We start from the raw sequence: 25,795 nt of genomic DNA, 5'->3' as shown, positions 1-25,795 counted from the left end.
ATAAGGGGAATTCCCGCAGGAAAATGCCTTAAACCCTACTTTTGCCTTCTGATAAAACAAAAAAGTATAAACCGCATTGCTCCGATATTTCACACACATATACTTCTGTACTAGAACTTCATATTCAGCTAAGTTTTACTTAATTGAATCCAGAAATCATTTATTTCAAACAGATGTGGTTGTAATAAACGAGAGAAGAAAGTCTTTGATACACTTAATTGTCACTTTGATAGCTGAGTAAGAAAAAAAAAGAAGAAAAATACGTTGACTAATATGAGCTTAACTTCCTAATGATAGAAATTTCCGAATATAAAGATGAATTTAGTATACAATTATCTCAACAATTACCACAACGCCAAAATACAACTAATGCTGAACTGCATAATTATTTCGTACTTGCAACTACCAAAGCCTCGATTCCTGCTTTGTTCCCGATAAATGATGCACAGTTCAAACAAGAAAAGTGTTGTATGGGAATTACCTTTCAAAAACGTTTGTCTTCATAAACCTTACAAAATATAAAATGAATAGTGAAAGCATAGTTAATGCTTGAAATTGTTACCAGTGATGTGACTACGTGGAAATTTCCGGTCGTGTGTGGGGCGGTCTGTCCGCAACCTGCGGATGGTCATGGGTTTCCCCCAGGCTCTGCCCCTTTTCCTTCGCTGGTCGCCGTCGTAAAATTGAAACATTTTTGATTACGGCGTAAAAGACGAATCAAGTAAATAAATAAGTAAATAAATAATAAATGGAGATATAGCGATGATTAGTAGCTAACTGATAATTTGATAAGAATTTACAGGTAATGTAATCGCGTGTTTATGCCAACAGATGTAGATGAATTTTTGGTAATTTTATTTATTTGAATAGTATTTAACGCAGAACTCAGCAATATTCAACTTAATGTATTTTTTGTTGCTATATACCTGGTAAATGTTCTCATTTAGAGCTGTAACCGAATCGGAGAGATCTAGGTTCTTCCAGGGACCTGGTGATCGTAGCAAACCGTCGGTTTAAGCATCGATCTGAGACAGTGGTTAATCAGATAACATTTAATGCCATTTGTTATAACAAAATTCAGGCTGTGCTTTTGGCTGCTGTGGCATTTTGTAAGACAGTGGCGTCTTTATGAGCACACAGTGTGTATTAGAGCTCGCATACTTTCGCTTAAGATCCCAAAATAGCAGGCTTACTGCACAGATTGTGATTCTAAGAAACTTTTGAAGACGTTTTAAATGGTTAACTATTGAAATTATTACTATTGGCTGTGAGTTGAGAAGCGTTTGTGCAACTGAATTGCATAAATTGATACTCCAAAGTTGATATAATTCGTGTTTATATTGCATAAACCAATTAATAGTGTAAGTTAAAGGTAGTTGCTGGCAAATTTGTCCACTTTACAAGGGACTTGTAACAGATTCGAATTTTGACAGGCTCGGAAGGTGAGAGAAAAAATAAATCCGTCAGAGAAAATATCGTCAAGCCTTCATCTGTTCTTTACTAAAGTTAACGAGCAAGCATTTATTTCCCACTTTATTAGAATACTAAAAACAACGAGGGCCTTCGTGGCCAAGTAATAAAGCGTGGTATAGGGCAACACAATAACCCTGAGCCTCTATCGTATGCAGTCGATGTGGGTTCCACTTCAGCTCTGGGCTTTCTCTTCGGTCGTACATGGGAAGGTCTGTCAAACACGTGCGGATAGTCGTAGGTTTCCCCCGTTCTCTGTCCGGTTTTCTCCCGCCATCATGCTGTTTGCCGTAGTACAAGTGAAATATTCTTGAGTACTGCGTAAAACTCCAATCAAATAAATAAATAAACAATAAGACAAACACAAAATCAAACTCATACGGACTTATACCCTTTTGAAATTGATCAGATGGGTCATCTTTCTGAACGATATCGATAAACTTTCTGTGTCAGACATATACAAGTTATCGACATCGTCGCTAAAATCACACATTGAAACCTAAATTTAGGGTATATAATATCGAAATATCGTTCCCGGAAAATAACCCATATACACTTTCTTGTTTAAGTGCTCATTTAATGAGCTCGATTTTAAGTAATATAAAAGATATAATTTGACACAGGGCTTATAGTCTGGTAAATCTAGGTGTCAACAGACATTCGCATACTAGACGTCAACCATGATGGACGTTCCGGATCAATAACCGCAAGGACTATTGCACTATAAGACTATTGAAGGGGAGACAATCAACAATTTCTGTTAAACCCTGGAATTTTGATAAATGAAAACAACAGATACTGACACGGTCAGACACCCATAATATGCAAGCACCAGAACGTTATGTAGGCCTAATTATCTGGGTAGAAACTGAGTCACATAACTTGGTTAACATTTATAACATCATTCGTAGTCTTTTTACGTGTGTTTTTATTTTCAAGTTTTTTTTTGTTTTTTGCACGAAAGCCATAGCACTTTTTATAAATCGTCAAAATGTGCCGGTTCAAGCGATGAGGAAGTTATTGGGGAAGATAATTAGAAATGGTTGTCGTCGCAGTTATGATACGACATTCTTCATTGATCATTAAGCCTACATAGAGTAGGCATGTTCTTTATTTCTATAAGGGAAAATGATCTTTCGTTAGGTGCCTTAAGACTAGAAAAGCACAATGTGATGGAAGTTTTAAAAAGATCAGACAACAGCGTGCCAAAGTTGGATGTAGACAAATTACTGAGTCTGCAAACAGTGCTATTTCACAACGAGTATTTGTAAAATAACTGTTTATGAGAATGGTAAGTGATAATTTCCAGTTCGAAAAGAAAACAATTCAGCGTGTTTGTTTCCAAATCTTGTCAGGCGCTTTTTTATATTGCGGGTGTCCCAGAAGTCGTGCACCATCCTGATCTTCATTTTTTTTTCTGTCTTTTAGATTTAATACTGGCTTCAAATTTGTTTCTCTCTTTCAGAGTTAATTATGGGTAATAAACTAACAGTACAAGAAAGAGTTGAACTGGTTTTTATGTTTGGAAGAGATGGGGCAACACACCGCTCTGTAGCTCAAGCATTCAACCTAAACCTGGATGGTGCGCGACTTCTGGGACACCCTGTATACCTGATGAAGAGCGGCGGTTTGCCAGTGGTCGCGTTCGTTTCCATTTTCCTTTCTGTAAATTTCATTAATTTGAAACAAATGAGATATTCACTAATAAATTAAATACAAGTTGCTATTAAATAAGTATACCCTACCATAACGCTGGCCGCCGCCGTATGAGAGAAATATTCTTTAGTACCGCGTAAAACACCATTAAAATAAATAAGTATACCTTTCTATTATTACAGATTCTGATCCGATGGGAGTCTATAGGGGTGGCTGTGTGGGTTTTGAAATCTAGGAGATTATCTACAAGGGACGTAACATTAAAATGATGAATACTCTCCGGGTATTGAAGTCTCTGGGAAGTAAAATTGCCTACGTGGTGTGTTTCATATTGCTTCTTAAGCTGTACCTTACACAAGTGTATGTGGAAGACCAGGAGTGGGCCACTCGCCCACCACGTGTCCTTCAGGCCATAAGCCGCAGGCTCAGGGTTCTTAAGAACCCCTCAGCGGTCTCCAAACAGTACCAGCGGTTCTTGGAATTGAGGAAAGGTTATGAGCATCGACTGGTTTCTGTCACTCACCCACCCTACAGGGCTCCTTCTGACTTCATTGACATAGGAGAGCCAATCGGCACACTGCTAAAGTCCATTCCTGAACAGTCCAACCGTCCACCAGGCCAGCCCAAGCTAGTGCTGTTGTGGACAAAGTTTTACGGAGTAGAACAATGGGTGCAAGACGCCAACTTCAGATACTGTCCCAATGTGACACCGTGTAAAGTAACTACTAATAAAACCGACCTGGACAAGAGTGACGCTTTGCTAATTCATCCACGAGACATTGTAAACTACAGCAGGGCGTCCTTGCCGGCCTACCACCCGCCACACCAAAGGTGGGTGTACTTCATCCAGGAACCACCCTGGGCGGTGGGCATCAATCTGGCGGACTTTGGGGGTGTCTTTAACTGGACAGCAACATACAGAGACGATGCCGACATCGACTTCCGGTTTTCCAGTCGAGTAAAAAGCGACCAGGTTTTACCGATGCCGGAATATTCCAAGATATTTCTGGGTGCTTTAGAAAAGAAGTCCAAGTTAGTTGCCGCCCGCATTAGTAACTGTGACACGACCCGGACAAAGCGACTGGAATTTATCCAAGAACTTCAGAAATACATCCCGGTGGATTTCTATGGTAAGTGTGGTACTCTGGAGTGCCCAGGAAAAGATACAGGATGCAAAGACAAAATGGAGCAGTATAAGTTTTATTTGGCCTTTGAAAACAGCAACTGTCGAAGCTACATCACTGAGAAAATATGGCGGGCGTTGGGCGACTGGAATGCTGTCCCTGTAGTTATGGGTGGATCGGATCCACGGGACTACGCTTATGGGATTCCCCCGCACTCTTACATTCACGTCGACGGGTTCGAATCCCCCAAGCAGCTGGCTGAGTTTTTGGTGCTTCTCGATAAGAACGTCACTCTGTATGAGCAGTACTTCCGTTGGCACCGCACCCATTACACAGAGACACCGCGCAGGGGCTGGTGTCAGCTGTGCGAGTCTCTGTATGACTGGTCATTACCGGTCAAGACCTACCGAGACTTTAAGGGCTGGTATGAGCAGGACAGCTGTGACCCAGTCTCGGGTTTTACCTGACCGCCTCTTTTGCTTAGGGACTCCGACCTCACTTCACTATACATTTGAGTCCACATAATATTAAGGTGATTATACAGCTGGATATGGACACAGACTTCACTTCACAATACACGTGCGTGTTAACATGGAGTTCAGGTGGTTATACAGCTGGATATGAACACAGACTTCACTTCACAGTACACGTGCGTGTTAACATGATGTTCAGATGGCTATACAGATGGATATGGACACAGACTTCACTTCAAGACACGTGCGTGTCAACATGAAGTTCAGGTGGTTATACAGATGGATATGGACACAGACTTCACTTCACAAGACACGTGCGTGTCAACATGGAGTTCAGGTGGCTATAAAGCTGGATATGGACATTTACTTCATTAGACTACTTTGAAACTTTAGATATGAACACTGACTTCGCTTAAAGTCTATTTCTGTATGTAATCATGAACATAAGGTCACTGTCCAGCAGGACATAATCACATATCTACTTTTGTATACCAGCGCTAACCAGAAGTAATTTCGGCTGAATATAAATTACAGATGAGCATGAACGTTATCTCTTGCAAAAAAAACAACAACAAAAAAACAAAAACAAAATAGACTAGCATTGGTCACCCATAAGAACAACTGTGTATGACTTAACGCGTTAACAGCTATGTATGAAGACTGGCTCTAAGCACTAATTACTTCATCAATGTTTCCATGTATGCTACCGTTAGTAGACCTTGCCTAACAACATTACTTATGAACAACCTGTAAATGTGGATATTTTTAACGTGCATATTTTCCCACTTGAATGTAATATCTCTGATATCCTGTACACTGGGGGTGATATTTCATGTGTAGGACCTATGATATTTCATGTGTAGAACCTATGTTATTGTTCAGGTAATTCAAACCCATTGTAAAGCTGTAACTGTTGTCGAAGGCAGACCACTTTTGGTTTCCTATTTTGTTCATTGTTGGTGCGTTTGTTAAAATGCTATTGAGGAATGTCGCAACTGTTTAACAACAATCGATTTGCAAGTGTTTGGGTTTGTTTCTTGTTTTGTCCCTGGATATATTTTGTTATTGATATTAAAACATAAACCATTTATTTTTGTACATATTGTAAAAAAGAAACCAATATATAATTTGTTCTTTTTCAATGCATGTTCCGAGTAATTTGTACTGCAAAAGAGAGTAGGTTTGTTTATGAGAAGTGTTGCTTTACAAACCGTGTGCGCTCATGATTGGTGAAGTTGAATGCCGTTCAACACATGTGTCACACTAGAATGTATGAATGAATGAATGCCTGGGGTTTGAAGTCGTACTTAATTTTTCAGTCATATGACGACGATGAGTCATCTTGCCATCTTGTGGCAGGTCGAGTCCATGCCCCCAAAGTGCTGCCGCCACTGCAGTATTATGCCGAACACACCAGACATTTCGCCCACCCCGTAATACTGACACACCTCCCCATTATACTGACACCAGTCCAACCAGTCGTGTTTCCTTACTCTAATCTCTCAGAGGTGGGCGCCAAGGGAGGCAGCAACAAGCACTATTTTTAAAGTCTTAGGTATGACCCGACCTTGGTTGCGGGCGCTCTAACCATTAGGCCACCGGAGCGATCGTCACAGTAGACGCGGGTTATATACCATTCTTCATCAGGATTTTTTCTAGGTTCTCCTGTTCCCCTTGTTCTGGAGGCATTAATGGCAATAAGTGTTCAATTGATACCACTTGTCTCCGACCAATATGATATACGTCTCGCGTGGAAAGCTCGCTACTATAGTTTGCCAAAGGTCGGTGGTTTGCTCCCAGCCCTCTGGATCCTCCCACTCATAAAATAATGACCCTTATCATACCAAAAATGTTAAAGTTCAAAACTCTTCTCGAGTGTGGCCTTAAACAGCTGTCGACCTGATGAAGCCATTCTCGGACGAAATTTTTAAGATTCACCTGCATCCATTGTTTGTGGTGAGTTTGGTGACAAGTGCTCTGGAGACCTATTGCCTACATTACACTTAGGGAAGTGCGTCTGTAGCTTGGCAAAAATCAGAGGTGTGGTCTCCCGTTAAAATACACCACTCATTAAACCAGAAGCCTCTGCATATTCTTGAGTATGGCGAATATACAATCAAAGACTGTTTTCCCTATGTCCATGACCTGATCGCTGGCGAGTACAAAACATAAAAATATTCTTGAATACATTATAAGAAACTACTTAAGTAATCAAAGTTCATTTACATGATCATTTAACTTCTTTACCTTCTGTTCAATGTTTGACACTGCTCCGAGTGGATTCAAAGTTTAAAAGAATAACTGAATCAAAATCGAATCAGCGTTGATGCTATTTCGTTTCGAAAATTCTATTTGTTACAAACTATAGAGCAAAAATATATGTCCATCTTCTTTTCAGTGAAAGAGTGAGGTTCGAACCATGTCTGTAACTCTGCCATATGTGTTGTATGAAGAAAACTTCCCATATTTTGTTCATAGGTTACACGCAATTGTTTGAGTACCTCTTCAGTGAAAAGCACAAAACTACAGCTAATTACCTAAGCTATACTTCGTACGCGCTTACAAGCCCAATGGAAAAGTTAATAGTTCTGAAACCTTACCATTTGCCTACGCTTCTCACAGTTATAACTTCTATAATACATGAAAGATGTTATTGCATGCCCGAAAGCCTTCAACCTGTAAACTCTGTTGGATGCTATCCAATCCATTCCGTCGTTTATTTATTTATATATTTGATAGGTGTTTTACGCCGTTCTCAAGAAAATTTCACTTCAACGACGGTGGTCAGCATTTTGGTGGGAGGAAACCCACGGACATCAGCAGGTGGCTGAGAGACCTTCCATAGGAGAGGGAGCTAGCCTGAGCTTGCGTTCGCCTTGGTGAGAGGCTCCTCAATCATAGTGCTGCACAAGCATGCTACTGGGCCACGTATGCTCTTCGGTCCACGCGTATTTTGTCCATAAAATATAAATAAAAAAATATAGATGTCATTTTGAAACTCCATAATAACAATAATACTGTTACATTTCGGCCAGACATGGGCACTAGATCATTCATTCTGCAAATCACATCAATTACTATCCAAGACTGAATCTTGATAGACAGCAGTGCACTCGCGGCATCGCTTAACACGTGGGGTCAGTCGGTAATCATTCATCATATTTATAAAATCTGACCTTCTGATAATATGAATTAGTATACAAAAATACAATTATTGCACAGAAACCAACAACCAAAGAAAACCGAATTTATTAAATATATAAAACTTACGCACAGATCAAGCTGGTTTTCGAATTTCATCTGAGGTCTAGTGTACATAATATACTCATTATTGCCAAATGTGAAAAAAGTCCTACTGTATCGCATGATATTTGAAAAATGTTAAGCAGTATTTGTTCACAAAAATTGGTAAAAATGACAAATCATTCAATCATTCATTCAAAGAGTAACTGGGATGTACAATTCAACAACAAGCACGGAATAAATAACTTATAAAACTGCGTGATACACAATTTGAATATTCACTTTGGTTCATCGGTTACAGAGATCAAAGATATCAGGAAGCACATAATCCTGCAAGACTGTAGGAGTTCAAAAACTGGCACCGGTACTAAACCATAAAGACGGAAGTCCTGGGATCGAATCCGGATCGGTTCATACCAAAGACTTGGCACTTAATGCGTGATGCCTCGCTTGGCGCTCATCACTGCGTGGTTACGGCATACATACATACATACATACATGCATACATAAATACATACATAAATCATGAACATCACGTGTTCTGTAGCCTATATCACACATATACGGGATGGTCTGCCGAACACTTATCACTCTTGTACCACTCCACAAGGTTGTAGGTTTTACGCGGCTTGGGAGAGTGAAGTGCGGTGCAGAGGTCACAGTAAGGCGGAAACGTATATTTGTATGTCCGTCTCCAATTAAAATATTCGTTATAGAGCGTGTCACTTTTATCAAGTAACATCAAATACTCTGCTAATTTTTGTGGCGACTTAAAGCTGGCCACGTGTATATAGGATTTAGGCGGGGCCACGGCAGCGTAGTCCGACGGGTCAGCCCCACCCATGACAACGGGCACGCTGTTCCAGAAGGCAAGTGGCAACCACAGCTTTTCTGTGACGTAGTCTCGACAATGGCTGTTCTCAAACGCAAGGTAAAACTTGTACTGCGACATGAAGGTATCACTGCAGCCGTCATGTAGCTCACACGACTCGCCACACTTCCCCAGCACATCCACCGGCACATACTCCTGTAACTTCCGTAGGTAGTTCATACGGTCCGTGAAGGGAGATTTACAGTTACTAATGCGTATTGCTACCAGTTTCCTTCTTGTGGCAGACTCTTCAGCAATCATTTTACGTAACCTTGCCATTGTCAGAGGTTCTGCCCTTTTCTGAACCGCCCCATAAGGTATAACAACATCCGAGTCCCGTCTGTACGTCATCGTCCAATTAAATAACCCGTTGTATTCTGCTAACGGCGCCTCCATGTTCATGACAGTCTCCTGTGTAAGCCATATCCATCTCTGCTCCGATGTCCTAACCATCGGCATCTGATCCCGCCCACCGATGTCCCTCTCGTGGAAGAGCACAGCATCGCTTTTCAACAACAGCGATTTATCTTCACTAACAATACATCGATTCACGGGGCAGTCTCTAAAATGACTGTCATTCACCCACTGTGTTTGAGAGAAAAATTTTGTCCATAGCAGCACTAGTTTGGTCCCGTTAAGATATTTAAGATCCCCCTGTTTTAATATGGAGACAGGCGGTGACATATACCACTGGTATAACACTACTACAACAACAACCGAGCCAGTAAACAGGAAACAGGCATTTCTCCGACAACACCGATGGGCCCACCACCCTGCCATAACTGTGCGGCAGATCTTATTTCTCTACATAGGATGTAGTGTCGGTGCTAGTGCACTTATCCGAACGCATTCCACGAGACCCAGTCTTTCACTATTACATAGCAAGGGACTATGTTCTCTGTGCAGGCCATGGACATCAGGCTTAACGTAACGAACAGCGATGGAAGATCCGCAGTTATCCGAAGCTGAGTAATCTGTAGGCCTTTTTTAGACGCTGGCTCACGAAATAACCAGCTATAGGCCTACATGTTTGTTTTGAGCAGCAGCTAAATACACCTATCACGCAGAGTTATGCTGTGTGTACAGGCCAGCACATCGAGGTCAGCAGTGTGGGCAGTAGCATGAACACCAGGATACGAAATCTCCGCAATACTTCATAGGCCTACAACTCAAGACATAGTGATAGGCTAAGATTATTTGCAGCGTCCACTCGCGCAGTAGGCCACCGAAGTTCACATCCACCTGTAAATTTACACAGCGTGCTGTTGTTGTACTATAACCTTAATTTGCAGATGCGCCACCCGACAGCCCGCAACAAACCAGTTAATGCTGGCAAACATGGAATTATTTGTGTAGTTGCTTCCGTGGAAAGTTGCTCATTGTTCATCTTGTCAAGCCTTATATCCGCAGTAAGTCGACAGTTTAGTTTTATCATGTGCGGCAGCCACAGAGTTACGTAACATCGTTTCTTTTTTTCAGACAATAATGGCTTGCAGTTCAAGGACTTGTTCTGTCAAGGTGAGCATGTCACTTTCTCCGCCCCGCCTTACTGACATTACATTCCTAAAGATCTCGTTCTGTAGGTCATGCATGGTAGGCCTACACACACACACACACCTGTAGGCCTACCCTTATACATACAATACACCCGTGCTGTCCTCAGTCACCCGTGAAAGTAAGCCTGTGTTAGTCTACAAAGTGAATGCACTTGAGCCATGACGACTGCGTCATGTAGAACAGACAGAGACAGGGAGGAAAGTGAGGATTACCGAAGCGTCGCCGAAGTACAACACCCGCCTTTTTTTTTTTTTTACAGTATACGCGTCTTCTACTTCAGTAAAAAATCAAAAATTTCACTGATAACTGTCGATAGTTATCTTGTTAATAAGCTTTCCGTTGGCAACAAATATGTGATACATTTAATTTCCCGCGCGAATCCCATGTTTTGTATACTATTACCGGGCGTACAGCCACATATGCTGTTCCGACCAGGATGGCCAGTTTCTGTGTTGTCAAGGTATTTCTGTTATGCTGGCTTATTACCATAATAACGACAGCTGTCGTATAAGCGAAATATTCTTCAGTACGGCATAAAACGCCAATCAAATAAATAAATATTTAATCAGTAAAGAATGTAAACTGCGTTATGACAACTTCATTAAATGGTGAAGCAAACATCAGCACTAAGCTTGTTTCTGCTAAGGATCTTGTTGTTTAGCACTACCGTAAGTATGGTACAGTTCAGGTAGCAAGTCTAGTAGGCGTCATGTATGCCTTGCTCGTGGAACTTTCGGCTGGACCTTTCTTGGGGGCCGTCATCGTGTTAAAAAAATACTGGCAATTTGAAGGTACACAGTGAAAAAAATCGCGAAAAACGCTCATCCCTGGCTACCATATAAATGTCGGATTCTAGCTTAAAAGAAAATCTCAGATCCCCATTGTTAAACTCGTAATCCCGAATCCTGAACTCGGGGCGCTGACTTTTAATCTTTGTTAATATCTTATTATTTTGTTTTTCACCTTTACGGCTCCATATACTTTTTACACCCGACGTGTGTAAACTCACCAATTCATTTTGAATGGTTGAAAACTTGTCTACAGGGCAAACTAGGGCTTAGATAAACTTTTAAATTCAGAATTAAACACTCCCTCTCGGACACACACATTTGGTCTGTGAAAATTTATCTCACCATATCACTTTTACGGCTCTGTACTCGTTAAACCCCATATTTTGGTACCGTAACTGTATGACTGGGAATTGTCTATAGCGATCTAGAGCCAGGAAGCCCCCGGATCTCAAGCGGCTCCTGGACTCTCGCCAAATGAGCTGGGGTAGATCTTCAAACTCGACACTCCGATTTTTAATTTCGGTGCTCCGATTTTTAACCTTAGATATAGCCACTCATCAGTATTTTACGGCTTAATTTCTTTCAACGATGTCACACTTACAGCTCTATAATCTGCAGACTCAAACAAGTGAACAAACAGAGCAGGGGTAGAAAAATAGCCATTCTCCTTGTCTGTCTGTAACGTTGTATCAGGTTTGACAAGAGAGCACCCGAAGGTCCTTGCAGTGTGGGCATGGTGGCTCCCAATGATATCATACCCAGGGCCCTCTCGCGTTGTTCTGGAGTCAATCGAGGCATTACTTTGGTGGTTGTTTTGGTGGCAGGTCCAGCACACTGTGTGTGACGTTTTTATACACTTACTATATGTGCAGTTGCGGGCATCCCTGGGTCACGTGATTTTTCCAATTCTCTCAAACAAATTCGTGTGGGCGTATATGACGTTTGTCTCACATGGGAATATGCATCGTACAATGTTTTCCTACAATAATTTGGTATTAACTTGCTGCAAAGGCTGGTTATATTTAATTCACGGAGTCGTAAAGTTTCTTTTGGCCGTCAGTTTAGCACCAGAATTCACATATCCGGCTCTACTACCTTGGCGTTCAATAGGTCAGTATATAGCCTGGTTATCCCCATGCCATTGCATAGAGCGTATTATCAGAATGCTGCATATGTATCTGCTTAATATTCAGGTCACGACTTTGTTTTAAATATATTTATTTCCATGTGGGTATTGGCCTACACATGAATGAACCGTATTCTCATATCGTGTAACATTCATAGTACCAGTAATGTATACATAAGTCGTTTTTTGTCCAAGAGGAAACAATACATGTTGGTATTATTTATGAAATAAACCATATTAACAGTAGCGAAGCAACAAAACTTTACATACTCATATAATCTTTCACTAAATATCTATATCCCTCTCTGGAAAATTAAGAGTGGGGTATACATATACGCGACGTGAGCGGACTCACTACGTGTGTCTATCCTCGGATTAAGTTGGACCAATCCGTAAGTTGTATAGATGTTTAATGATTGTCTTGGTTCTGATTTTTCGATAACTCCAGGGCAGTACTTGCTTCGTATAGAAATCCAGTTGCACCCCCTTATACAGATTAAGTTTGAACTCCAGCTGGATCAGTGCATAAGCCTTGCACATTTACCGATTTCTTTGACTCTGAGTGTTCCTTGGTTTCAATGCAGTGACTGTTGGTTTTGATAGCATTTTATGTGCCACTTCATTTTATGTAACTTCATATTAACTTCCAAAAGCTTTCTGATCCGAGGATAAACTGTATGAATATGAAAAGCATAATAGGATGTAGGCCATTGGTACCCACAATCAAGATTGGAACTCCTGTTTATTGCGCTATATCTTATTTCATATTTATTTATTTTATTTTATTGGTGCTTTACACCCGTATTTAAGAATATTTCACTTATACAACGGCGGCAAGGATTATGGTGGGAGGAAAACGGACAGAACCCGGGGAAAACCCACGACCATCCGCAGGTAGCTGCAAAACCTTCGCACGCATGAGCACCCCCCCCCCCCCCCCCCCAATACACACACTTAAAAGCTTTATATTGTCCCCGAGGAGAACAAAAGCACAGATGTGAAGCTCTAACTTCACTGTTTCCTGTTTTTCACATTTAGGTACACCCACTGACATGGAAATCGTGTACATGGATACCCCGTCGACACGATAGCGGACGTGGCGAATTTGTTAAAGGAAAAGATCCAAAAATCCAAGAAAGTCCAAAAATCGAAGTAGGCGTCACTAAACAGATCACTTGAAGCTATACATAAATATACTTTCATTTTTTTTACATTTTAATGAAAAGAGTTAAAAGCGCTCAAACATTTGAAGTTAAATTGAGCTTTATGGACCATACTATCAGAGGTTAAAAATTATGACATCAGATGAAGTTTTTTCAACTCTAATCACGACACTGAATGTTGGAAGAACTCTTTTTACCCCTGAGTGAAAAGATTACTGAAGTAATGTTCCCCCAAATTCCTTCCATCTGGTGAGCATCAGGAAAAATGGTGACTGGACGTCAGAGTTCCTAGATACCGTCAGTATGGCTAAAAAAAAACACCATAGTTTTCAGATTTTGGAATGCCTTTCAACACTCTTTAAAAAATCTGAAAAAAATAAATGAAAGTATTTTTACCCATAGTTTTCAGTTGTCTGTATGATAAACCTTTACTGCGTATTTTAGCCTTCTTTTACATTAAAAACCCGACTGGTTTACGTTGTTAATGGATGGCGTCGGCTTAGCTTAGCTTAGCTTAGCTTAGCTTAGCTGAGGGGAAACATGTTAGATTGACGAGCAAAATGTTGAAACTTGTGTTTGTGTGAACAAAATGGCCATTTATAGAGCAGCTCACATTAGAGGAAAATTGAAGTAAATTATGTTTGATCATGGAGGGGGGGGGGGTGAATTCTGATAGTGTAGATTTCTTTTACATACCTTGAATAGACACTCAGGTTGAACGGTGAGCTTGGAATATTATATCAAACAAAAGAGTGTGTAAATAATGAGGAAACAATAAATATCACACGACTATAAGCAATACAGCAAATAGTTAAATTGTGTTAATACGCAGATAATCAAAACGATCGCATAACAGATCTATCGAAGCCAGATATATTCATTGAATAGGCATGCGATAACAGTGATGGTTAGTATATATCAGGCTGTATATGTACCAACATGCGCCCCAGGAATGTCCGCCGAGCATCGTTCATTTCTCAGTATATATCATTCAGGGGGGACAAGTAAACCGTCTCTCTCGAGCCAATCAGTTGTTAAATACTCTGCGACACAGCCGCTTAAATGCACATGTAGGAGAGTTTATACTCAAAAACCGTGGTTTTCATGCTTTGCGTGCATACAGTGTCATGGTTAATAAAGGAGGCAACTTGAAACAGCATGAACAAGGTTAAGAGTGCCCTCCCCTCTGTCAGTCTGTGTACAGCGTGCCATTTACATGAAACAGCTCCAATGATTTAGTAACACTTTTAACACTGAGTGATTTCGCAGACAGCTGAATATAGGCCAGAAATTAAAAGAAGCATACTATACAAGCAAGATAGGGATATCACAAAGATTACAAATCTTAAAACCCTGTGACACACTCTAGACATGATCAAAACTATGCCCAACCGGCCACCGTACACTCAATATATTTCCAGTCCAATATTGGGTATTGTGGAGATCTTGTAACCTGGACAGGTCAATATTCGTATAAAATATATACTAGGCTGGTTATCAACATTAATACACTATTCACGTTGACGCCTCTTGGTATGGGTATCAACCGTTATGCATATCACGTGACAAATCGTATTAAGTATCATTATTATAGACAGTTTGAAGTCTGTAGGTGCAATAGTAATGCAGATATAGGCCAGGCAGATACTGAGATTGCTATTAAGTCTGTAGGTGCTGTATTATTGGAGATACATACTATAGTCCTTGTTAATTAGTCAACCGCTATAACCAGCCGCTAACTACTAAACTCCGACTAAGTTATTTCGCATTTTGTTCATTGTCCTTTACTTGATGGCCCCGAAAAGATGATGGCCACTTCGACATTGTACCGATATGTCATAGCAAGCAATGCTTCATCTCGCCATGGCAGTTAAATTGCTGTACTATTTATTGTGTCTGGTGCATTAAGGAAGTATCTATGATGAAACCAGAAGACATGACACACAACCTGAAGGTCATATATTGGGCCTACTGAGTCACCGGGTACAATTACGGCGTCATTTCAAAATGGTGAGCTTCATTTATCAGTTTTGTTGTTTTATATCTGTATATTTGATAGTGGTTTGTGATTCAGCCTGGCTATATATGGTAAGCATGTCATGCGAGTTGTCTGCCCTTTGTACTGTGATGTACGGAATTAGACTCTGGTTACTTTTAGTCCAGTACACAACACAAAGCCGATGATAATATATACATCACAGCGCTTTATTTCATTCAGTAGAAGTTTTCAGCAAAAACAACGTAGTACCCACACGTATACGAATAATAAACCATTTTTATATCAGATAAGTGTTTGTTAACAAACTGCGAAATCGCTTAGAAGTATTGTTAGGCTTTTGCAGTCATTAAAGTTGTCGGTTTTGAGAAGACATATCAGGAATACATTTATCTATTCAATTATTTGTCTTCTTTTAAAGTTGTTTGATGGATGTCGCTGGCTGTTCCCCTGGTGGTTGACACCGCTACAGATTTAGCGTCCAGCGGGTCCAAATCAGCTGACACGTAGTCTCCAGAATCACCAGAACCTTCTCTGAATCGACGAGTTATTCCTGCTCCAGATTTGCCGTCCTGCGTTTCAGCCGATCCGGACTCGCGTGAATCAGATCCGTCCTTAGACAACTCTCGAGTGTCTCCCAATGACTTATATCCGGTGCCCTGTTTTTGCACATCTCCCATGATTCCCGCTTTTCTTGATGTCACTTCCTGTGATTCCACATCTCGGCTGGCGTTTTTGATACAGATTACCAGAAAGGCGAAAGCAGCTGTTCCGAAAACTCCAGAGGCGATGTAAAACACAAGACTATATGACCGTGTCTCGTCATAGATAAGACCTGGAGACAAGGAAATAGAATACCATAGTAAGGGACCTTTCGAAAGAGACGTAAAAGACAAGGTTCTGTGAGCGTGTCTACTCATACACAATCCCTAAGGACAAGGAAAGAGAACTGTAAGATACCATTCACGTATTATTCATGTAACCATGGAGTATATCGACTTCTTGGGTTTATTTATTCGATTGGTGTTTTACGCCGTACACAAAACTGTTTCGCTAGCAGACGTCTTGGAACTGAGTTTCAGAGTTGCGCATGACTTCCGCAGATGTCATTTTGCCCGTTAACTGATTTACGAACCAGTCCAATTTTTTGAAAGAAAATATTACCTAACTTACTATACATACGGACCGGCCATTGACAGATCAGTTGACCGTCCCGTCCTAATGACGAACAGTGTAAATGACTATACAAACGGACCGGCCATTGACAGACCGATCGTCTGTTCCATCACAATGACGAAAAGTGTGACTGACTATATATACTCACCATTCATTGGCAGACCGACCATCTGTCCCAACCCAATGGCGAACAGTGTGACTATATATACTCATCAGTCACTGGCAGACAGACCATGTGTCCCACCCCAATGACGAACGGTGTAACTGACTATACATACTTACCCACCATTGGCAGACCGAACACCTGTCCCGCCCCAATGACGAACAGTGTAACTAACTTTATATACTTACCAGCCATTGGCAGACCGACCACCTGTCCAATTGCAATGACGAACAGTGTAACTGACTATATATACTCACCGGCCATTGACAGACCGACCACCTGTTCCATCCTAATGCAAAACAGTGTAGCTGACTATATTTATACGGACCGGCCACTGACACATCGGCTACCTGTCCCGCCCTAATGACGAACGGTGTTACTGACTCTATAAACTCACCACCCAATTAGCAGACCGACCACCTGACCCACCCCAATAACTGACTATATATACTCACCGATCACTGGCAGATCAACTACCTGACCCATCACAATGAGGAAAAGTGTAACTGAATATATATCCCTCACCATTCATTGGCAGACCGACCATCTGTCTCATCACAATGGCGTTTTGGTTTAAATACTGGTTTTAGGGGTCACTTTCCTGGCGGATATCGTGGCCCATCAAATCATTGTTTTATTGTTTTTTAACACATATTTTGGATAGATAATGGAGGTGCGTTGGTATACTATTTACATATGTACATGAGTCAGTTACTGGAATTAATCCTTTTTGTGGTAGCATATGTATAGCTTATTGTATAGGTTCAAATGCTGCCATGGTTATTTAAGAGAAAGGGGATAAATAGTAAGCTATTTACAGATATCTACGTTATCTTTACATTAGAAATATATAGATCTACATTACAGAATTACATTGAGTTGCCTGTACAGAAATTTACACAGAGAGAAAACAACAGTAGAGCTTTTATTTATCGGTTAACAGTTTTGTTCTCTTGCTTCACAATGACGAACAGCGTAACTAACTATATATATTCACCAGTCATTGACAGACCGACCATCTGTCCCAACCCAATGACGAACAGTGTAAGTGACTATATATGCTCACCAGCGATTGGCACACCGACCATCTGTCCCTCCCTAATGATGAACATTGCAACTATATATATTCACCAGTCATTGACAGACCGACCACCTGTCGCATCACAGTGATGAACCGTGTGACTGACTATATATACTCATCAGTGATTGGCAGACCAACCACTTATCCCACCGCAATGACGAACATAATACATACACTCACCAGTCAATGGCAGACCGACCATCTGACCGAACCCAATGACGAACAGTGTAACTGACTATACATACTCACCAGCGATTGACAGACCGACCTTCTGTCCCACCCAAATGAGAAACAGTGAAACTGACTCACCAGTTATTGGCAGACCGACCACCTGTCCAATTGCAATGACGAACAGTGTAACTGACTATATATACTCACCAGCCATTGACAGACCGACCACCTGTTCCATCCTAATGCAAAACAATGTAGCTGACTATATTTATACGGACCGGCCACTGACACATCGGCTACCTGTCCCGCCCTAATGACGAACGGTGTTACTGACTCTATAAACTCACCACCCAATTAGCAGACCGACCACCTGTCCCACCCCAATGACGAGCAGTGTAACTGACTATATATACTTACCAGCCATAGGCAGACCGGCTACCTGTCCCATCCCAATGACGAAGAGTGTAACTGACTATATATACTCACCGGCGATTGGCAGACCGACCACCTGTCCCACCCTAATGGCGAACAGTGTAACTGTCTATATATACTTACCAGCCATCGGCAGACCGACTACTTGTCCCACCCCAATGACGAACAGGGTCAGCGACCAGAGTAACTGTTTAGCCTTGACATTTGTGGTCAGTAATTGGAGTGTCGGGTATATTGTGGTCATCAGGAGGCCGTCCACTGCGCCATGAACTATGGAAAAGAGCGGGTAAAACACTTGGTCAAATGATGTCACAAAGTCAAATTTTAGAGGTATTTTGAGATTTTCATGCACTGGAGTTTAGACTTTTCCTTAAATCAAGAATACAAGAAATGACTTTAGCGTCAATGGGGGAAAAAAAGCTAACACAATAACACATTTATCGCAAACTGACTTTTTGTCTTGTTTTGTCTTTTTACACTTCTCACAAAAAATGCTTGAGGAAAGGTTTGAACAGGTTCATTGCTACAATTCTCTTTTCTTCACTGTCTAAATTAGTCAAGATTCGTGTATGAATCCAGCTCTCGCTCTTTCGACTGCGGCTTTAGTCAGGAGGTTTGCAAGGTACCCGATGGAGGTCGGTGGTTTTCTCCACTCATAAACCTTGTTGGTGTCATATGAATGAAAAATTCATGAAGTCGATGTTAAATACACCAGTAAAACAGATAAGCCAATCAATAAATAAAATCAGTAAGACTTACTGGTGCAGTATACGGCGATATGGATGACCCGAGTGGACATGACCAGTATAGAAGACCCCACGGCTAGTAGCGCGCTACACAGGGCGTACATCCACATGAAATACGGGGCAATAGGGTCTCCTTCATGTAAGTATACACGTCATATAATGTTAGTAGCCACCCTTCTTCTAACTCGCTATGAGAATGAGACAAGGATAAAATAGGACAAGATGTTTTTTAATCATTACGAGTTCGATGTTCAATAACAGAAAGTGAAAAGAACAGTTCATGTCACAAGAACTTACGAAAAATCAACAACCATAGTAAAATAACAAACACTAATAATTGATCAACAGTGAACTGATGGATTGAAAAGGACTGTTACCGAGTACGGAGATGAGGAGGCTAAGTGTTGCCTCCCGCTAGACCCTCGTATGACATGCAAGCCGCAGCTCACTTCTGGTTCTATACTCAGGTCATGCATGTACTGGATCTGTTCAAATTGTCAAAATATTATGAATTAGTGAATATCCACCCAAGAACATAAACTGAGCTGTGACAAGAGGAGAGGACAATCTTCAGATCACACCATGATGCCACAAATTACCGTGTCACACATCAAATAACATCACGACGCTACGTGCACATATCGTTATGTCCAATCACAACAAGATGGCACACATCACATCACATTACCATGTCACACATCAAATAACATCACGACGCTACATGCACATATCGTTCTGTCCGATCACAACAAGATGGCACACATCACATCACATTACCATGTCACACATCAAATAACATCACGACGCTACATGCACATATCGTTCTGTCCGATCACAACAAGGATGTCACACATCACATCACATTACCATGTCACACATCAAATAACATCACGACGCTACGTGCACATATCTTTCTGTCCAATCACAACAAGATGGAATACATCACATCACATTACCATGTCACACATCAAATAACATCACGACGCTACGTGCACATTTCTTTCTGTCCAATCACAACAAGATGGCACACATCACATCACATTACCATGTCACACATCAAATAACATCACGACGCTACATGCACATATCGTTCTGTCCGATCACAACAAGATGACATACATCACATCACATTACCATGTCACACATCAAAATAACATCACGACGCTACATGCACATATCGTTCTGTCCAATCACAACAAGATGGCACACATCACATCACATTACCATGTCACACATCAAATAACATCACGACGCTACATGCACATATCGTTCTGTCCGATCACAACAAGATGGCACACATCACATCACATTACCATGTCACACATCAAATAACATCACGACGCTACATGCACATATCGTTCTGTCCAATCACAACAAGATGGCACACATCACATCACATTACCATGTCACACATCAAATAACATCACGACGCTACATGCACATATCGTTCTGTCCGATCACAACAAGATGGCACACATCACATCACATTACCATGTCACACATCAAATAACATCACGACGCTACATGCACACACCATTCCGTCCGATCACATCACAATGGCACACATCATATCACATTACGAAGTCAGATATGATGTCACGATGACAGACATACATCATATCACATCGTACACATTCAGCCTGATATTTCGATGAAAAGATCAATATTTTCTTAGGTGCACTATTGGCTATTCTCGGCTAGACAGACCACGTGGTCACGACGAAAAGAAGTACCCGAGGCCTGACCTGAGAGATGAGAAAAAATATTTGTCTTGGGTGAACTACTAGTTAGTCATTTTCTATTCATTTTGCAAGGATTTGCATTTAATTGTCTCCAAAAGATTCTACGAGAAGTTTTTTCCAGATGCTGTGGTTGTTAGCTGCAGAATCATTAGAACTCTTCTGAAAATGAAGGCAAGAAAAATTAAGGACTAGTACATTGTCAACGAGCATTGATATCGGTTGGTGGGTAAGTCCGTCGTTCACACACAAATAATATCCAATGTGTGAGGTTGTATTCCTCGCCTGTTCGGCGAATGCGTTAGCGTGTCCAAGGCAGATTGACAAATCAGAACCCTAGAATTTTCACCAAATGGTGATACATTAAATCTGTTATAAACAGCCGGATGCAAACACATAACATCATGATTTCACACACGACATCACGATGCCGCACTTCCCATCATGGTCCAGCGCATAACACCAAGATCCCATTGCCACAAACCATATCACATCACTATACAATATACCACATATAACAGCGTGATGTCACATATGACATGATGATGTCACACATAACATAACTGAATGATCATCACATCAGGATGCCACTCATCACATCATATTGTGACGATCCGTGACCATCCGCAGGTTGCTACCAGAGCTTCCCACGTTCGGCCGGAGAGGAAGCCAGACTGAGCTGGACATGAAATTTGGTGAGAGGCTCCGGTTATGTACTGTTATTTACATAGTTCAATCGTGTTGTTTCCCACGAAATAGCGCAATTTCAACATGGTTCTAGCACACAATTTACACGAAATCCTTATTGCAAATCACCCCTTTGAAAGGAATATATCTACTTTCGTTGGATTAAAAAGAAATTGCACAGTGTGCAGATGTTACCTGTAGCTATAAGACAGGTCATATATACAACGGTTTCTTGTCATGGCTCTTTTGTAACAAGTGAGAGTTTCAATTTCCTTTTGTTGGATATCAGTATGGCGAAGTGTCTTGAATATCTCTCCCTGTAGCATTTGTTACATTCTGTATGTTGTATGGTGATTTTAATTTACCACGTTACTGCAACCAAAGCTACTGTATCAAGGACATTCTATCAAACAACTCACTTCAGGTTTCTTAAGTTTTAAAATTACTATAATTATCTTGTTACCCAGAAGTGTCCAGAATGTCAGGTGCACGGTTTCATAATTCTATCTTAACCCTGGGCTAGGGGCTATATACATTATCCACATTCGACGCATAAACACTTGCAGTCACAAGGCAGTTACGTTACATATTTTTGATTGACAACTTATTATGGTGCACGAATTAAACGCTGATTAAATGTACTCGCCTATAATTTATTTATTTATTTGGTGTTTTACACCGTACTCAAGAATATTTCACTTTTCACGACGACGGCCAATATTATGGTGGGAGGACCGAGCAGGGCGTGGAGAAAACCAACGACCATTCGAAGATTGTTGGCAAACCTTCCCACGTTCGGCCAGAGAAGAAGCCAGCATGAACTGGATTTGAACTCACAGCGACTGCATTGGTGAGAGGATCTTGGGTCATTGTGCCGCGCTGGAGTGCTAACCCCCGAGGCAACGGAGGCTCCCGCGTCTATAACATTCCTTGCACGTTAAGCTGTAGAATTCTTCTTCCACTCCGCCCGAACTTTCTTATTTTTGTGGATTGTGTTGAACTTGGTTTTGAAAAATACTGTTACAATTAATGACCTGGGATGACCATTACTGACAATTGGTAGGTAAATATCTGTTACGATGAACAGGTTTCACAACATGAAGAACGTTCACTTACAAAATGCACTTTGGGTATGAAGATAGCCACGGACAACAGGAACATGCCGGACGTCCAGCCCAGTAAAATCCCCGCGGTCTGGTTTTCAAAGAGTAGGACAAGTGAGTTTTGTCTTGCCGGTGGCTCTTTTCTCCTGATCTTGGGTTTTTCATCCCCCTGGATGTCGGATTGATCCTCTCCCGTCACGTCACTACACTGTTTATCCAGATCCTCATAACCCTCCTTCGGATTCACGCTAGTACCGAAAATAGTCAGTCCCCGTCGTGTCATTGGCAGAGAACAAACAAAACCCGTAATGAGAACAACCAATGAGAAGATGCGTATGGTATCTCTCCAGGTGTGGCCCTCTATATTATCCAGGTAGGCCACTAGAGGATTGACCAGCAACATACCTACAGGGTGGAACAATATCAATCAGGGGTTATTGGTCAAGGCAACAGGTAACCGTTTGTATATATACATATATGTACAGGAAACTGTATCTACACCCAAAGAATGAATAAGTGATCATTCAATCTTTATTATTTAGTCATTATATATAAATGTAAAAAAAAATGATTTGGAGAATATACACATTCAAATCTTACCGCTTTCAATATTTCCAAAAATAGAAAAAAATGTTATAATTTCTATCATTCACTTCGCTTAGCACTGTATATATTTTTGTATAAGGTCCGGTTCAAACTCATTGGAATACCGACTGAGTTTTATATTTACCTAGCGGAGCCCCAACATTCATGATACTGGTTGCAGTCACGTGATGTTTGTGGGTTATCGGAAAGACTTCCTCAATCAGAGAGTACGGAGTGTTCATAACGAGGCTGGAGCCGAATCCATAGATGACACAGTAAAACAGGAATAGCCAGGCTAACCGCTCCGTCATTGAGGTCAGAAGGAGGCTTAAGGTGCACATTAATATTCCACTTAGAAACAGTAGAAAAGGGGAGACCATCGTCTGCAGTTCCATAACCAACCAACAAAAAGCCCTGTTCAGACCGAATGTTAAGGCACCGATCCATCCTGTAAGAATGAGACGACTTACAGAACAGGGTTACATACAGTTTACATGGAGGACGGGTATTGGCTGAGTTGATACTTGAGGTGTTGCTTCAATCCCAGTCTGGGACCAAAATGTCTTGGTAGGATGTCTTTTTTGTGTGTTTACATTAATTTATATAAATTTAACCGGAGACCACTTTCCTTCTAACAATAGAAGAATTCCCTGTGCGTCGCTGGTGGAATGGTTATCGGAAGCTGATTGATTGCTCCGGGCACTCCTATTTCCTCCCTAACGCCTAAAAGCCGTTGACATATAGCTGCAATATCCTTAATATAGCGCCAAACTCCAATCATATAAATAAAAAGATATATAAAGAACAACGGCACCTTAAAAATCCGTTTTTCAAAAGATAAAGCATTATCTCTGCAAGTCACTACTTGGGAGCAAATGTATGTTCTGAACCAGAATAATTCAACTTCGAAAACATTACACTGCAAGACCAGTCCGGTAGTACATAAGTAGATGAAAATGAGTGGATTAAGAAGACATTCCGGTATGTGATTTACGACAGGAATTTCAGCGTGGATCATTCCCTGACTTTTTGGTGACGACTTCATTGTATTTTCAGTAAAATGTTCTCATCCTGGTACAAAGGGACGTAACTATTGAGACGTTTACCTTTATCTAGTAGATACAAAAGCTGTCCTAGTCAGGGAGACAGACGCTGTACCTGTTTTACACAGTCACACGTTTACATATCTTATCGTAAAGTTATACCATTTGAAAATCTGTTGAAAGAGTCATTTGTGTAAATTAAAAGTGGTAACATTAATGATATTTATATGTTATTTACATAGCTATGTATAGAACTAGTTATTGAACAAAAGATAAAATAAAGACTAAATCGGGCTTCATATTCATACATATATTTGATGGAATAAGCTACGTTATTTTATAGTGTTTTTCAAACAGAGTACACTTTAATTCCAATACCATATCTTTAAAGAAATTGTAACTCGGTGATGATGTGGAGACAAGGCACTTGTACAATCAGTAGATGAACACGCTGTATATGTACAGTCAGTATAATTAGATGTCTGTGATATCATCGATTGTGACAGGCAGGGTAAGATAACTTAAATCTTACCTAATAGTCAGATTCCTTAGCATTTAAAATATTTCACCATATTTCACCTACTAATTTATTTTAGTTTTTTTCCAACACTTTGAGACGATTCCACAAATTCCTTTTTGCATTAAGTGTTGGATGCTATGAACGAAAATGATCAGAATCTGACAAAGGGTATGGACCCCCTCGGGACATAAAACAACCATAATTATAAAAAATTATAAAAATAATAATGAAGCCAAGGTATCACCCCGTACAACTATGAGTGTTAAGCAGTACATGATTATAAAGTTTTAAAGTCGATTCTAGGATTTCGGCCATACATATCTTAATACGAACTAGTGCCCCTGAGGGTTGTTCGGTTTCTCTCATGAGATATTCCCTACCTTATACAGAACATCGTCTCTTACCTAAAAGCTGTAGGGCAGTCAAACGGACAGAACTCTACGTTTAGTTTCTCCACAAACACACCAAAACTGTTGATGATGCCTGCCACAGGAATGTAGGCGACGACGGAGGCGACAACGATGAGAGCCCCATGTTTCTCCCTCCCCATGTGACAACACATACCCATGAAAGTACTTGGAAGAAACCACAAAGTACATGGTTTTTAACTGTGCGACTTTTCCCTCGCCGTCATAACTACTCGGTTCACAATGCACGCCACTGAAATGTTTTCACAGTTACAGTGATCTGCGGTGTCACAAGGGGATTTGTCGATAAAGTTAGGTGACAGCTGCATGCACTTTCCTCCAGCCTAAAATATGTTAAACCTACGTTATTTGCTGTTTGCGGCCACATGGTTGTCCATTGTCCGCTGGTAAGGCGATGGTGACTTCACTCCTGTCATGCACACTGTATCACACCTTTTTCAAGATACACATA

At 40.9% G+C, this 25,795-nt stretch overlaps 4 protein-coding genes across 4 annotated transcripts; 1 reads left to right on the top strand and 3 right to left on the bottom strand.

Moving 5' to 3' along the window:
• Positions 1 to 3,394: 3,394 nt before the first annotated feature.
• Positions 3,395 to 4,717, top strand: LOC135467220 (3-galactosyl-N-acetylglucosaminide 4-alpha-L-fucosyltransferase FUT3-like). The gene has a single exon (XM_064744984.1). It carries the CDS (start codon positions 3,395 to 3,397, stop codon positions 4,715 to 4,717), a length of 1,323 nt encoding a protein of 440 aa, XP_064601054.1.
• Positions 4,718 to 7,996: 3,279 nt separating this feature from the next.
• Positions 7,997 to 9,842, bottom strand: LOC135468832 (glycoprotein 3-alpha-L-fucosyltransferase A-like). Its single transcript, XM_064747274.1, has one exon. The coding sequence runs from the start codon at positions 9,615 to 9,617 to the stop codon at positions 8,520 to 8,522; it is 1,098 nt and encodes a 365-aa protein (XP_064603344.1). The 5' UTR covers positions 9,618 to 9,842; the 3' UTR covers positions 7,997 to 8,519.
• Positions 9,843 to 15,658: 5,816 nt separating this feature from the next.
• Positions 15,659 to 19,360, bottom strand: LOC135469226 (uncharacterized). The gene is made up of 3 exons (XM_064747806.1): positions 19,253 to 19,360; positions 18,617 to 18,763; positions 15,659 to 16,305 (listed from the first exon to the last, which is right to left on the bottom strand). The coding sequence occupies exons 1-3, from the start codon at positions 19,347 to 19,349 to the stop codon at positions 15,872 to 15,874; spliced, it is 678 nt and encodes a 225-aa protein (XP_064603876.1). The 5' UTR covers positions 19,350 to 19,360; the 3' UTR covers positions 15,659 to 15,871.
• Positions 19,361 to 19,580: 220 nt separating this feature from the next.
• Positions 19,581 to 25,434, bottom strand: LOC135467219 (uncharacterized). Its single transcript, XM_064744983.1, has 4 exons — positions 25,321 to 25,434; positions 23,499 to 23,801; positions 22,782 to 23,173; positions 19,581 to 19,724 (listed from the first exon to the last, which is right to left on the bottom strand). Exons 2-4 carry the CDS (start codon positions 23,746 to 23,748, stop codon positions 19,581 to 19,583), a joined length of 786 nt encoding a protein of 261 aa, XP_064601053.1. The 5' UTR covers positions 23,749 to 23,801; positions 25,321 to 25,434.
• Between the last annotated feature and the right edge of the window lie 361 nt (positions 25,435 to 25,795).

The sequence above is a fragment of the Liolophura sinensis genome, chromosome 6 (genome assembly GCF_032854445.1).
Source record: "Liolophura sinensis isolate JHLJ2023 chromosome 6, CUHK_Ljap_v2, whole genome shotgun sequence".
NCBI lineage: Eukaryota > Metazoa > Mollusca > Polyplacophora > Chitonida > Chitonidae > Liolophura > Liolophura sinensis.
This window is presented reverse-complemented; position numbering and strand designations above follow the sequence as displayed.

Coding starts and splice junctions, on each gene's coding strand:
- LOC135469226 (XM_064747806.1), bottom strand. CDS start 19,349: ATGTGGATGTACGCCCTGTGTAGCGCGCTACTAGCCGTGGGGTCTTCT. Junction 18,764..19,252: donor TATCGCCGTATACTGCACCA/GTAAGTCTTACT, acceptor TCTTTTCCATAG/TTCATGGCGCAGTGGACGGC. Junction 16,306..18,616: donor AGTCGGTCTGCCGATGGCTG/GTAAGTATATAT, acceptor CCTTGTCTCCAG/GTCTTATCTATGACGAGACA.
- LOC135467220 (XM_064744984.1), top strand. CDS start 3,395: ATGAATACTCTCCGGGTATTGAAGTCTCTGGGAAGTAAAATTGCCTAC.
- LOC135468832 (XM_064747274.1), bottom strand. CDS start 9,617: ATGGCAGGGTGGTGGGCCCATCGGTGTTGTCGGAGAAATGCCTGTTTC.
- LOC135467219 (XM_064744983.1), bottom strand. CDS start 23,748: ATGGAACTGCAGACGATGGTCTCCCCTTTTCTACTGTTTCTAAGTGGA. Junction 23,174..23,498: donor GAATGTTGGGGCTCCGCTAG/GTAAATATAAAA, acceptor TCCACCCTGTAG/GTATGTTGCTGGTCAATCCT. Junction 19,725..22,781: donor TCATACCCAAAGTGCATTTT/GTAAGTGAACGT, acceptor CAATTTGAACAG/ATCCAGTACATGCATGACCT.